The sequence below is a fragment of the Kogia breviceps genome, chromosome 10 (assembly GCF_026419965.1).
Source record: "Kogia breviceps isolate mKogBre1 chromosome 10, mKogBre1 haplotype 1, whole genome shotgun sequence".
NCBI classification, from domain to species: domain Eukaryota; kingdom Metazoa; phylum Chordata; class Mammalia; order Artiodactyla; family Physeteridae; genus Kogia; species Kogia breviceps.
In genome coordinates, this window is record NC_081319.1 from 27,816,436 (window position 1) to 27,831,288 (window position 14,853).

At 43.0% G+C, this 14,853-nt stretch overlaps 1 protein-coding gene across 7 annotated transcripts in view; it reads right to left on the bottom strand.

Annotated features, from left to right (window-relative positions):
- Positions 1 to 14,853, bottom strand: part of PTPRG (protein tyrosine phosphatase receptor type G) — a 741,743-nt gene that overhangs the window by 134,021 nt on the left and 592,869 nt on the right. For all 7 annotated transcript variants that reach the window (XM_059078092.2, XM_059078094.2, XM_059078091.2 and 4 more), the window contains exon 8: positions 8,810 to 9,002. In XM_059078092.2, the coding sequence (XP_058934075.1) occupies positions 8,810 to 9,002 (193 nt within the window). The remainder of the gene's footprint in view (positions 1 to 8,809; positions 9,003 to 14,853) is intronic.

Here is a 14,853-nt window from a genome sequence, read left to right on the forward strand (position 1 = left end):
GTTAGCGCCTAGTGTCAGATGTACAGACGGCACCTTGTCTACGCAGGCATAGATGTGACATGGGACAGCCCAGACACTCATTTCTGTCCACAAAATGGAATCACAAAACCAGTCCAGAGAGGGCCCAGGAGAGAAGCCAGCAACTGTGATGACCCCCGGCTGTGCTTAGGAGAGAAAAAGATGACCCCAGAGGCCTCACCATGCTCTCGCCCTCTGTGCGTTTACACACGGTCTCAAGGACTGGGGAGGTGACAACATTGCTTGTGCCCGAGAAAGCCAAGGGTTCGGCCCATGTTCCTTGAACCTGAAGAAAAACCGACCTCGACCAGCCTGTGTTGGTTTACAGATGAGTCAGTGGGAAGAATGGAGAAGATAAATTGTCTGCCCTCCAGCCACCGCAACTCCCATGACTCCAAGGAGAGGGAGGTGCACGCGAACATCTCGGAGCGTCCTGCTCCACGGGCTGTGAACATTCGTTGGTGACAGAAAGGGGAAGTGTGTCCCTCTGGGAGTAGGGATGCTGGTGGCCTTTATGAGCCTCCAGATTGCAGTTCATAAGCACCACGGTGCTCACACAAACAAACCCCGTGTCAGGGAAGATTTTCCTGGAGAGCAGAGAAAAGCTGAAGCCACAGGAGGGCACCTAAGTCGGCCCTGAAGATCAAACTCTGCCTACCTGCATGGAGACAGAGGATTAAGTAATTAGGTGAGATTTATAAAGTGTGAAAACAACAGGCGGGCTCTGGCATCTGTGAACAATATCAGCTCAAGGGCCCCCAAGCCATAACGTGGTTCTGCCTGGGAGCCTCCTGACACCAGCGCCTGCCTCTTTCAGGGCTTCCCTTTCTCTGCTTTTAGGAGTGGTGGAGTGGTTGGGAAACGTGGCTGTCCCTTGGGACAGAGAGGAAAGCCCTCTCTCCGTGGTGTTTTGATACCAACACTTCCATCCAAGTGGCTTATGGTCAAATGGATTTGGAAGGTGGCTTCCCAAATCCTAGGAGCCTCTCTGATTTCAGGTACTGGGAGTGGTGTGGAATCCTACTCCAAATGCCTGGTTACACTCCTCCCTCTATTAGAGCACCTACCCTGGGCTAGATCATAAATGCCTCAACTGTGCCAACTCTTGTAGCAAGAATCTTTTTTACTCCTGGCCACCTGGCACGTGTGGGTTAGCTTCACCCATCCATCCATCCATCCATCATCATTCCCTCCAGTCCAATATTTACTAAGGCGCCAACAGTAAGCATTGTATCCTCTCTCCAACAAAAAAAGAAAAAAAAAAAAACAGTTTTAAACCTTTATGAGCTTATAAGGTAGTGGGAGAGTTAGGTATTAGGGAAAAAAAATACATACACGAATGTAAAATTCCAATGCTGAGAATGCTACAAGAGAAAGGTACTGGTGCCCCGACAGTGTCTGGGCCAGGAAACTTCATGGGGAAGGACCACCGAGTTGAGCCTTGAAGGCTGACAAGGAATGGATGATGCACAGAGGTGAGGCCGGGGCCTTCCAGGGAGGAGGCTGCTGGAACTGCAGTGCGGCTGGTGGACTGAGGTGCAGGAGGCGAAGGAAAGTGAAGTGCAAGGCGGGGTTGGGGAGGGGGACAGGACGTGTGGACCACGCTGCGGACCGTGCGATTCACTGGAAAGGTTTTAACCATTTCAGACAATCTGGCTTCGCATTTCTACCAGGAAGAGGATGTGGTCCCCTTGTTTGGAACTATGTTCTCCAGTGATCATGTCCCATGTAATACGTTGTCCTGAAAGCCAATGCTGACCTACAGACAAGGAAGTACAATTATTTGCAGAGTACTTTCCATGTCCCAGGCTCTGTACTATTTGTTCTCTATACTGTCTTACTTAAAAGGCCACAAGCCAAGGAAGGGGATGTGATTATTAGGTCCATTTTACGGAAAGGAAACTTAGGCTTAGATATTAACTAGAGCACAGATGTGCAGAAGTAAATGATTGGTGTGGAATTTGAGTCCAGGTTTGCTTGACTCCAAAGTCTAGATTCTTACCCACTGCCCTTATATTGTCTCCCCATTCATTCATTTAATGAACAATGACCGTATACCTGCTATATTTTAGGTACTGTGTTAGGTCCTGTTGATTCAAGGATGCACAATATCCTTAGCCTAGGAGGCCCTGACATCCACTTCAAGTGGGTGCACTGACCCTCCCAGGGACTAACCCTGGGATCAAGACCTCAGTAACCTCTGCCCCGAGGACCCAAGATAACCTGCCAAAAGCAAGCCAAGCAGATAAACACAGAGACCAGTGATTCCTTTCAGGAAGATAAACATGATCTTTAGGAAGAGCACCCAATTGCCTCAAGGACTTTTAAAGTGCCTTCATTCACAGAAAGATAACAATAAAACTGTATTGCTCAAGCAAGCCACCTGATGACATTTAAAACAGAGACCACCTCTTGTGGATTCATATGGAAGGGGGCAGTCCCTTGGAAAATAGAAAGAATGCTGTGTTTGGACAGAAGAGGCTCTCAGGTCACGTCTCAGCTCTACCATTTCCTGGCTGAGAGGCTCGGGACGAGGGACCACCTGTTCTCTCTGAATCTCAGACCCCTCATCTGTTAAAGAGAAACAGTAACACTGCATTTCTCTCTCTGCTCACCCCCACCCATCCTCCATCCAAACTGTTAGTAAATCTCAGAGGCTCTGTTACAAAATCCATCCCCAACGGATCACTTCTACATCCACCAGGATCACCCTCATCCAAGCACTGTCCTGCCAGGAATATTTCCATCAGCCTCCTGTGGGTCTTACAGATTCCACCCCAGGTCCTCTGCAAACATTCTTCACATAACAGTCAGAGTGATGGGTCTAAAAACCTGTTCAGATGGTTCCACAGCCCTGCTTAGACTCCGCCAAAGGCCACCGTCATAAGAACACAGTCTTAACGCCTTACCAAGAAAAGTCTTTTGAGACTTCACTCTTGCGGGTTCCCATGCCGCAGGGCCTTTGCAAAAGGAGCTTTCCCTCTCAGAAGTTTGCAGGGCTGGCTCCTTATCCAGACCAACCCACCCTCTCTGGGGAAGCTCTCTTCCCCTTGGCCTCACCATGTCTGCCACTCTTAGCAAACCACCTGATTTGATCTGCAAAACAACACTGAAGAGCTTTATCACTGACCTCTCTATTTCTTCCTTCCCCCCAAAACTTAAGCTCCATAAGAGACCCTTCTCCCTTGTTCAGCTTTATTTCTAGTGCCTAAAACTTGTTCATAGTAGATGCTCAACAAATATTTGACAAATGGAAAGTGCATCCTGGCAGAGGTTGTTCTGAGGATTAAATAAACCATATACGAACGGAAAAGGCTAGCATAGCACCTGGCCCATGAAAACCCCTATGTAGCCTTTTTAAGCATAGGTGTACCAGGCACAGCTCCTAGAGAAAGCTCTTCAATGTAGATGAAGATGCTTGACACGGGAAAAGAAACTCACTGGCTAGAAAACATGAGCCCAAAGTAGTTAATGCTATGTTAAATGTCTAGGAAATATCAACTTTATGTCAACCAATCAAAGGCAACTTACACCAACTCTCTATCTATTTACATAAAATTAGTCATCATGGGATATCTGAGCCTGTAAAAATGTTTGATAGAACATGGCATGACCTTTAAAAGCATGAGCACCCAGTACGTTGGAGAGTCTTACAAAAAAAACAGCCCTACTTTTTGCTTTCTTTCTTAATCACTCCCAAGGTTAAAAATTAATAGCTAGTAATAGTTATTTTTAAAAGAAGGGGGTCAAAACCACTCCATGGCGGCTGCATTAAAAATGTGCTTTCCTTAGCCCTTTTCTGTGTTGAAAGTTACTAAAAGTACCAAGCTAACTTTTGGGAAGAGTCTCTGGGAGGGCAGCTGCCGATAAAGGAATTAAATGTTCCATATCAGAGTTTCTTTTATTAAAGATAAAGTAATTCAAGCTCATTAATGTGGTGAGTGAAAATGATTAAACCGAAAATAGAACAACATTAATATTTGCTCCCCAAATAGCAGAAAACCAAGATTTCAATGTCAAACTCCTTTTAAAAGCGATCGTGGATTTACTTCTTTGTTTGCTAATTTGGGTGGAAAATGTGATACTCTTTCTCAGTGTGCTCGGATTGCAAACAGGGTAGTTATTTAGGCATTCTCACACACTGGTACATGTCCTTAAAAACTGCTTTTAACCAAGACAGGAAGCAATCTTTAGCACTGAAAAAATGCAGCTAACAAAGAGATCCCTCCGTCGGCAAAAACAAAAACCATTCTCAAAAGCCACGGCGTTGGCTTAGGAGACTGGAGGGGACAAAGGCCATCCACTGTCCTCTTCATTTCCTTTGCTTTTATTACATTATACAGTGTCACTTTAATTAAGCCATCAAATCAAATTATCAGATCAAGTGGTTTTGATTCTACTGTGGTTTGAACAGGTTTTGTTAAATTAATAAACCATATGTTTCATGTTGCTGGAAGGGAAGTTCTTTTTCTCTGTTCACTGTTCCAAAAGTCTTCACAATAGACAGTATTCAGCACTTAATCACCGAAATGCTCTTCCATGTGCCCGGGATGTGTTGCAGAATAACTAAAATGACAGCCCATTAAATCCAAAAGTCTGTCTAAGTTATTTACCGACAAACGGCAGAGTGGTGAATTGGATGTCCCTCGAACAATCCACCAAGCCTAAATATTGTTTCCATTTACTGGAAACTAAAGCTTTATATTTTTTACGGATGACATCCATTATAAATCTTTCTTCGGCAACAATATAATATTAAGATGACTTCCCCCTTTCTTTTTCTTTTTTCTTTTTTTTTTTTTTGCGGTACGCGGGCCTCTCACTGTTGTGGCCTCTCCCGTTGCGGAGCACAGGCTCCGGACGCGCAGGCTCAGCGGCCATGGCTCACGGGCTCAGCCGCTCCGCAGTATGTGGGATCTTCCCGGACCGGGGCATGAACCCGTGTCCTCTGCATCGGCAGGCGGACTCTCAACCACTGCGCCACCAGGGAAGCCCGTTCCCCCTTTCTTTTGGTGTCGTACGTGGCGATGCGTCTCGTGCTTGGGACTGAATGGCTTGATTCTGTTTTCTCTATTCTAGGATGTCTGATCATCCTGACAGAAGGGCAGGGCGGGGGCACATCAAGTCAAGCATCTCCTGCAGTGCTGCCCAATGAACACTAGTCAGTGATCACAGCCAGGGAACAAGGGAAGTGGGGCTCAGTCTACAGACGCTCCACTCATACTTCTGGAGTGGAAGATGAAGAGGTCTTAAGGTGGATTGGTCAGTGAATGGTTACCAAGTTAATAAACCTCTAATTGGTCCTAGGATCTTGTAGTGTCATGGAAAAGCAGAACCAACCACTGGACACTTTCACAGTCACGGCCGCTGTGAAAATCCTTCAAGCAAGCCTAAGATTGGGTTCCATCATCTTAGTTTGAGCCATTCCCTAGAGCAGGGGTCAGTATACTATGATCCCCAGGCTAAATCGGGACTGTCACCTAGTTTTACAAATAAAGTTTTATTAGAAGACATTTTCTACACCTACTTATTTATATATTGTCTATGGCTGCCTTCATGCTACAGTGGCAGAGCTGAGTAGTTGCAACAAGAGATGACATGACCCAATACCTGGTCCTTAACCAAAAGAGCTTACTGATGCCTGCCTTATGTAATTAATTAATTTTTCTTTCTTCTGTGACAATAGCCCAATCAATGCACAGCTCTATGCTCAACATCATAGCTCTCTTAGGCACCAAAAGCTTCCAATAATGATCAGATAGAATCAGATAGAAGATGCCAATCAGACAGGGTTTTTTTTTTTTTTTTTTTTTGAATCACCTGAAGATTACAGAATACCACCCTTCCTTTTCTAATATCTTTTTTGCATAAGCCTGGAGAAGAGAAAGGGACTACTCCGTTATACTGGCTCTTTTCTACTCAGATCTCAAAGGTCAATAATCTAAGCACACCAGGCTACCTGATGATTGCCAGCATGTGTGGCTGGCTTTCAGCCTTTGGTGCCATGGACTTACCTGAATTATCTTGGGGAATACAAGGAGAAGCATTTGGTCATATGGACCATGGTTTTATGAAATTTAAAACAAATAGGAACATCATTCAAAAACAAATAGGGACATCATTAGTCATTAGGCAAGTGCAAATCAAAACTACAAAGAGATACTATTTCATACCTAGTAGGATGGCTGAAAAAAAAAAGATGTGTAACAAGTGTTGGTGAGGATGTGGAGAAATCAAAACCCTCCGAAAAAGCCGATGGGAATGTACACTGGTACAGCTGCTTTGGGAAAAGTCTGGAAGTTCTTAAAAAATGTAAACAAAGAGTTGCCCTATGACTCAGCAATTCTACTCCTAGGTTTATATCCACGAGAAATGAAAACACATGTCTATACAAAAATGTGAACACGAACGTTCATAGCAGCAATATTCATAAGAGCCAGAAACTGGAATCTATCAATTGATAAATGGATAAACAAAATGCGGTCTATCCATACAATGATATCTTATTTGGCCATAAAATGGAATGAAATTCGATACATGTTTAAATATGGATGAACCTTGAAAATATGATGCTAAATGAAAGAAGCCAGAGACAAAAAGCCATATATTGTACAATTCCATTTATATGAAATCTCCAGAATAGGCAAATCCGTAGAGACAGAAAGTACGTTAGTGGTTGCCTAGAGCTGGGAAAGAAGGAGCGACAGGAGAAAAAGGAGTGACTGGTAATGACTATGGAATTTCTTTTGGCGGGTGACAAAAATGTTCTGCAGTAGGTAGTAGTGATGAGTATACACTTTTGTGAACATTAAAAACCACTGAAGTGTACACTCTAAAAGAATGGACTTTATGGTATGTGAATTAAATCTCAATAAAGTTGTTATTGAAAAAAACAAATAGGGATACTATTTAGCAATAAAAAGAAATGAGCTACTGACGCATGCTACAACATGTATAAATCTTAAAATCCTACGTCAAGTGGAAGATAAAAGCAAATCAGAGGTGGGCTGGAATTGAGGTTAGGAGAAAGAATTGACTGCAGATGGGCATGAAGGAACTTACTGGGGTGATGAAAGTGTTCTAAAAGTGGATGTGGTGATGGCTGCACAACTATAAATTTACTGAAAATTATTAAATTGTACATTCACAACAGCTGAACTTTATGGTATGTAAATTAGGCCTTTAAAAATTGTTAAAAAAATAGAAAACTATCTTACACTGCTGACAGAAGTGTAAAGCGGTATATAGAGTCATGTTGGGAAACTGTTCAGCAGTATCTAACCAGATCTGAAAATATGTGTGTCCTCCAGGCTGTCGTCATTTTACTGCTGGGTGCATACCCAACAGAGATATGTCCACATGCTCATTAAAAGCCATGTTCAGGGCTTCCCTGGTGGCGCAGTGGTTGAGAGTCCATCCGCCTGCCGATGCAGGGGACACGGATTCGTGCCCCGGTCGGGGAAGACCCCACGTGCCGCCGAGCCGCTGGTGCCCTGAGCCATGGCCGCTGAGCCTGCGCGTCCGGAGCCTGTGCTCCGCAACGAGAGAGGCCGCAACAGTGAGAGGCCCGTGTAACGCAAAAAAAAAAAAAAAAAAAAAAAAAAGCCATGTTCAAGAACTTTCATCACTACCAAAACATGGAAATAATCCATATATTCATGTATATTGAAATGGCTAAATAAATTCAGGTGCAGTCATACAATGAAATTCAACCATAAGAAAGAATAAACTACAACCAATAGCATAGATAACTCTCCAAGCCAGTGTAAAGCAAAAGAAGCAAGACACAAGAGAGGACTTACCGGCTGATTCCATTTATATGAAATTGACCAGGAGGCAAGGCCAATTCATGGTCACAGTAACCCCTTGGAAAGGATAGTGTCTAGGAGTGAAGAAAAGGAAGTGCTTCTGGGAAGCAAATGATATCAGTTTCTTGATCTGGGTGTTTGTTACTCAAGTATATTCAGTTTGTGAAAAGTAATCATGTTGTGTGCATATTATGTGTGCACTTTCCTGTATGTGACACTCCAATAATAGGTTTAAAAAAGAAAGAGGAGGGCTTCCCTGGTGGCGCAGTGGTTGAGAATCCGCCTGCCGATGCAGGGGTCACGGGTTCGTGCCCTGGTCCGGGAAGATCCCACATGCCGCGGAGCAACTAAGCCCGTGAGCCATGGCCGCTAGGCCTGCGCGTCCGGAGCCTGTGCTCCGCAACGGGAGAGGCCACAGCAGTGAGAGGCCCGCATACCGCAAAAAAAAAAAAAAAAAAAAAAAAAAAAAAAAAAAGAAAGAGGAGTGCATCTACATCTCTCTCTGTGTCTAGAAAGATCACAAAACATTTTAATATTCACCCATCTTAAGAGTCAGCAGTGGACACACCATGATCATGCTGGTATGGAAGTTAGTAAGAAAGCTGCAGGCTGGGGTGTTGGGAGCAAGTCTGAGGTCCTGATGTTTGAGCTCAGAGACAAACACCTGATCGCGGCAGGGAAACAGTTAAAAAGTAAGACACCAGAAAGCTTTAAAACATCCACTAGTTGGGGTTGATGCTACAAGGTTAAAATATAGGGAGAAAGACTAATATGTTACTAGTCAAAAGGGCGATTCTGAAAGTATCTAACTGAAGTTATTCCCACAAATGCTTCTATTTATCATCCAGACAAGTCACTTTTAGCAGAGAAACATGCTTTTAACGGCATGTTCCAATTCTTGGCTGGTTCTGAACACCTTGTCATTCAAAGTAATTTATGACAAGGAATCTTCCTCTGGGCCAGGGCACTTAATCCAAATGTACCTTTAGAGGCTTCTGTCCCCAGTGGGTTTTCTAAGAAGTCTGTCATGTCGTGGTTCCAGGCATCACGGACGGCAGACTTGGACACCACCCTGTCGTTCAGGCCCTGCTGCGGCCGAAAGTTATTTCTCAGATACTCCACTGACTTGACGTGGTCTTGCTGCTCCGTGGTGAAGATGGAATAAAAAGCCTCGAGCTGAGCAGAGAACCAGAGAAAAGGAGAAAAAAGAACATCGGTTAGAAAGCTGTGGGGTCCAAAGCCAATAGGGGTGACAAGAACACAAGATGGCAGGAAGTGCCCGACAAAGCCGCGTGGGACAAACCCAGCAGGACACAGGCTTCCTGCTGGAATCACTGCCAATGGGCCTATCTGGCTGCGGCTACTGTCCTACCAACTAACCAGGAAAACACATCATTTGAGGGTATACAGAACTTGCGCAGTTTGTGTCTCAGACAAGAGGCCCAGTCTTTCTGCAGCGGCCTCACCGCCCCTCCGGCCCCCAGCAAGATCTTCAGTATTACAGGAAGCAGCATAGAGTTATAGTGAAACTGGCAGGTTCTAGAGCCAGACTTCTTGGGTGGGAATTCTGACTCCATGGCTCAAGCACTCTGTGACGCTGAGAAAGTTGCTTAACTTCTCTGAGCCTCAATTCTTCCTCAATAAAACGGTGAGAAATACAGCAGCATCGACCCGATAGGGTTTCGGTCAGCGTTAAATGAGATCATCCACGCACAGTGTTTAAAACAGTTCCTAAAGCGTTAAGAGCTCAGTAAATATTTGCGATTCAATTCTTACTAAGCGTCTTCCTACACACTAGGGATCCAGTTCAGCGGTTGCTGTCACAAGTTGCCAGACCCATGGTGTGCAGTTTAAACTGCCCAAGTTCAACATTTACCAGATGGGTAATCAGAGCCAAAGTATTCAAGCTTTCTGTAACTCAAGTCTCCTCATCTGTAAAACAGATAACAATACTAGTACTGCCTATCTTAAGGTTGTTGAAAAGATTAAAATATATGTGGCAGCCAGTAAGCCCTTAGTAAAGATTAGCTGCTATCATCATTATTATTATTAGGAAACATTTCCCATAAGACTACTGTCCAAACTTTTATGGAAAAGGAAAGAAAAAAAAAATCAGCACTCCAGGATCATATTTTTACTATCAAAAAGGATTTTTTGCAGCCTTCAACATTCTGCTTACTGGGTGGAAAAAAAAAAAAAAAAAAAGGGTCATTGTATTATATAAGAGGAATAGAGCAGGGGCTGAGTGACAGCAATTTGTTCTCAATGGACCACAAAGTTATTCTTGTCACCAGAGAAATGGAGTGTAATGTAAAATGCCCAGCCACCAAAAATACCAGCTCCTTGAGCTGGGGGAAGAAAATGAAATAAAGAAGAGAGAAACTGAACTTTTTCTGGCCCATCTGGCTCCTTGAATGCCAAATCAGAAGGCTTTCTGCAGGAGAGAATGACAAGGTGGGATGGTGTTAGAAAAACACTTCCCAAGCAGGCGTGGAGTGGCTGCCCTAAACTTCTGGGATCAGGCGGTTGCTAACGCCAACGGATGAGATAACAAGAGAATGAGGACCTGGATTTCTGGATGGGGGTCTTGAAGCCTGAAACTAACCCCAGTGTTTCTCAAACAGCCTCAAAGAATTGACCTGCTTCCAGTCTGACACGCCCTCTCTTTGCATGAGAAGGCAATGAATTTACATAGCCAAGAAAAATCATTTAAGTATACGAATTCACTTAACATTCCACCTCCCCTCCAATTCTTCTGCACGTGGAAAGTGACAATAAACCGTACAGGCTTTTCCGCTTCTTCATCAAGGTGATAGAAGCAGGGTGGTCTCTCAACCAGCCTGAAAGCAAAAGTAGCCCGTTATTCCCCTATCATTCTAATTTTCTACAATTCATGTAACTTCTCTTCTAGCAACTCACATCGTCGCTATTCAGAATTTGCCTTTCTTCCCATTCTTCCTTTTGATGTTCGCTGTTTATTTATAATGAAGGGAGAAAGGCAATAAAAGCAGAAAAACTAGGAAAACGGGGCTGTTTACGCTGTCCAAAGGTGACCCACTCAGATGAAAATAAAGTGGAGGTGCTGAAAGGAAAAATCAACTCAACCTAGCAAGGTGTACTCACTGGATCGGACTACCAAAATCAGAACTGAATGCCTCCAAAAGTGAGAGGAGATTTCAAGACTTCCTCAGAGAAAATAACTTCTTAAAATTACATGAAAGGGATTAACAAAGACCCTCTGGAGACCGTCTAGGGAGAGACCAACCAAAATGATTAAAGGGATGGAGGGTAAATCCTGTGCGGAAAGGTTAAAGGAAGTGGAATTGTTTATTAGTGTGAAGAAAAGGCGAGTAAGGAGGAATTTGATGAAAGGCCCTTGTATGTGAAAGATGCTGACCAGCTCTTCTCCATGTCCAAAGAAGGCCAAATAAGAGGAAACTGGTTAAAATTAAAGCCTTAGAGACGGGAGTTGAATAGAGGGAGGAATTCCTTAACTTTGAGGGTGATTTTTTTTTAGAAAAATGGACTGGGCTGCCACACATAGCAAGTAAGACCAGAAATTTTCTGGAAGAGACTAGCCATCTGTCCTGAAATACTTTCATCTCTGAGACGCCAGGAAAGGATGGCCTGGGAGACCCTCAGCAATGTGACTCGAAGGTTTGTTTATTCTCTCAAATACTTGCTTCTTTCACAGCTAACATTTAGTTCTCCTAAAAAGTTTATTTCTGACGCCTCAGGAAAGAATTAGTCATTTAAATGTAAAAAGAGGTAGGTTCTGAATTTAACACAAAAATGCTTTCGCTTAAATTGCTCTTACAGCTTAACGACACGCTATGGCTGAAAAGCTCATCCATATCCTTGTCATGAACTCAACTTGCCCGAAGATTTCAAAGGAAGTATGTGATGGTTCTGAGAGTGAACTGATGACCTGGGCGATATTATACTGTCCCCTGGATCATAGCTTCTGTTGACAGTCTCATAAAAGAGGAAAAAGGAGGACAAGCTTAGTAGACTCATCAAACGTCCTTCGGTAGGTTGGCAGCGTTTACTAAAACTCTGTCATTCCTCTCAATTGAATGAAAATTGCCAGTGGCCTCTCCTGTTGGTAACTGGCATGCTTGGCCATTGAGTGGAAACTTCCATGATCCCCGGATTGGCAAAGGGGAGCCTATACTTTTCACTTTGGCAGGTGATCAGCAATCATCTGGGCCAGAGGTTGTCCCTTGGTCCTTCACCCTTGCCTTGGGACCCAAATTCGCAAAAGGTGAACCTGGCCACCACCCGGACCTCCACTTTGCTGGATTCCGTGGGATGCCATTTACAGAGCAGATGACAATAGGAAGGTGCCACTGACAGTGGTGCCACATGGCAGCCCCGTGTAACGCTGGAGTCATAGAACAAACTTCAAAGCTGTGTCTATCTGGCCTCGACGGGGCCACACTTTTGGTGTGTGATCTCTTTGACTCTTCTAGATCTAGTTAATATCCACGCAGTGAGCCTTCAAAAATGTACATGAGATCACAGCACACACCTCTGTTTAATACCTTTCAACAGCCTCCCATTCTTACCGTGGAGTCCTAATGCTCTGGCCTGTGCCTTATTCTCCATATGCAAAACGCTTCCACTCACTACCTGGGTTACAAACTCTGTTTTTAAACTCAACTTGCTAAATGTGTGACCTCAGTCAAAGTACTTAATGTTTCTGTGCTTTGGTTTTCTTACCTGTATAATGAAGCTAATATCATTAGCCACCTCACGTGGTTTTGGTTACTACTACTGACTGAGCTACTACAGATCAAGGGTTTGGCATAATTCCTGACGCACCAAAGGTGCCCAGTAAGTATTACTGTCATTACTGTTATTATTATTATTTTATGAGGAATGTGGTAACTCTGATTGCATGCTAAGCTTACAACCATAAGAAGCTCTGCGGCTTCGCCTTCCTTTTCTTCTTTATAATATATATGTATATTTACAATGTACAGTATACATATATAATGTGTTTATGTATCTGTATAATGCATATTGCACCTTACAGTGTCTATGCATCAAACCCATTATTGGCCAGGTACAAGTACTTCACAAACATTGTTTTGGTTTCTAACGTGTTCTCAGCTCAAAATAATAACATTAAAGTAACATTGTTATTAATAATATTATTATAGCACTAACACTACCAACTAATATTTACTGAGCATAGATTATGCACAAAGCAAGGTGCCAGGAACGTTATATGCTTTCTCTTACTTAATCCTCATAGCAATCCGGTAACACTGGCGGTATTATTCTTATTCTTATTGACTGACAAGGAACTTGGGCTGAGGGACATCCAGTCACTTGCCCAAGATCACACAGGAACTGAGAGGTGAAGTGAGGATTAGAGGTCTGGGACCGTGTGACTCTGTTCTGCATGCTTTCAGTCACTTCACGCCACATGCGTAGCAGGCCCTCAGCATTATTCACTGAAAGAGCAACACCGTAGCAGAAAAAACTGAATCTGATGATAGTAGAAGTCCCTAAACAATTCCTTTTAGCTGACCTCCAAAGTCCCTAGCATGCAGGACACCCATTACTGCCATTTCACTACTGGCGATATAAACTTGTTTGCATTTTTCGGCACTCTGGAGAGAAACAGCCTATGGTCCAACACAGGAAGAACTGGGAACCATGAACAAGATGGCAGGTGCAAGAAGAAAATGGAATCCACCTCCCAAAACCAGCACTTTTCTTCATCTTATTCTTTTCCAGGGGCAGGTGATAAACACACTTGGATTTATCTTTAATATAACTAATGAAGTCTTTATCATTTAGTGAAAATTAATGAAAGTTTTTATTTCTATAATATTTAATTGGCTTTTTAACTTTTGAAGTGAACATGTAAAACATTTCTTTCTTTTATCCCTGCTTAGGGAGCTGTAATTGCATTTTAACTGGTGCTGTTTCAAGAACAGTTTTAACCTTGAATTGCAAATGTGTTGGCTGGAAGTGTATATAAATCATTTCAACTTAGTTTTTATTGTAAAAATATTACAGAGAATAATTAGTTTTTAATCTGTTCGAATCAAAGGAAAGTTGAAATCTACTCATGCCGTTTGAGTGTAGCAAGAGCTCTGGTCCATAACGTGTGGGGAGGGGACCATCACGGCTGAAGGGGGCAATGAGAGAATATCAAAAGTAATATAATTATGAACCCTTAAAAGGCTGATGTTCACAATATTTGATAGGATGGATATAGAATGGCAATTAAACAAAACCAGAGTCCATTATAAGAATAATAATAAACTCCAGGGTAAACATTAGGGACTGTAATGTCACACCTAAGGTGATGGACATGAGTTTTGTCATACATTTGAGACACGATGGGTCAGGCCTTGTTTGGTTGCCTCATTAGTAAACAAGCTAATAATGAGGGAAAATTAAATTCCCAATAGCCTGGAGCATCCAAAGTTTTAACTTATTGAATCATGGCTGCAAAAATAAAATCTGAGACTAGCCAGCTAACTACAGGCCATTCCCTCCCCCTGTGGCTACAGACAGATTTGCATGAAGGCAATTAAGGAAACACCTTCTATAGAAAGAAGAGCATTTAACCATAATTAATAATGAAAGCTAGCTGTTATGGATTAAAAATGGCATCTTCACCCACCATTTAAAAAAACTGCTTTTACTCAAATCACTGCACGTTATGTAGTGTTGGAATAGAAACTTTCTCAATTAAGTGATTCGTTAGTTGTTAAGGCCTTGAGATAAATGTGAGAAATGTGGCCAGCCTGACATGGTGAAATGATAATATTTTGGATACACGAGGTTAAATAAAACACTATTAAAATTAATTTCACCTGTTTCTCTTTACATGCTTTAATGTGGCTACCAGAAAATTTAAAACGATGGATGTGGCTTGCTTAGTTGCTACTGGACAGTGCTGCCCTAGTGGCTTCAGCAACAACAACAAAAAGCAGCAACAAAGAAACCTACCTGGTATCTCCTGAACACTTCCTGTGGTGTCAGGCACTAGTCTAAGCATTCT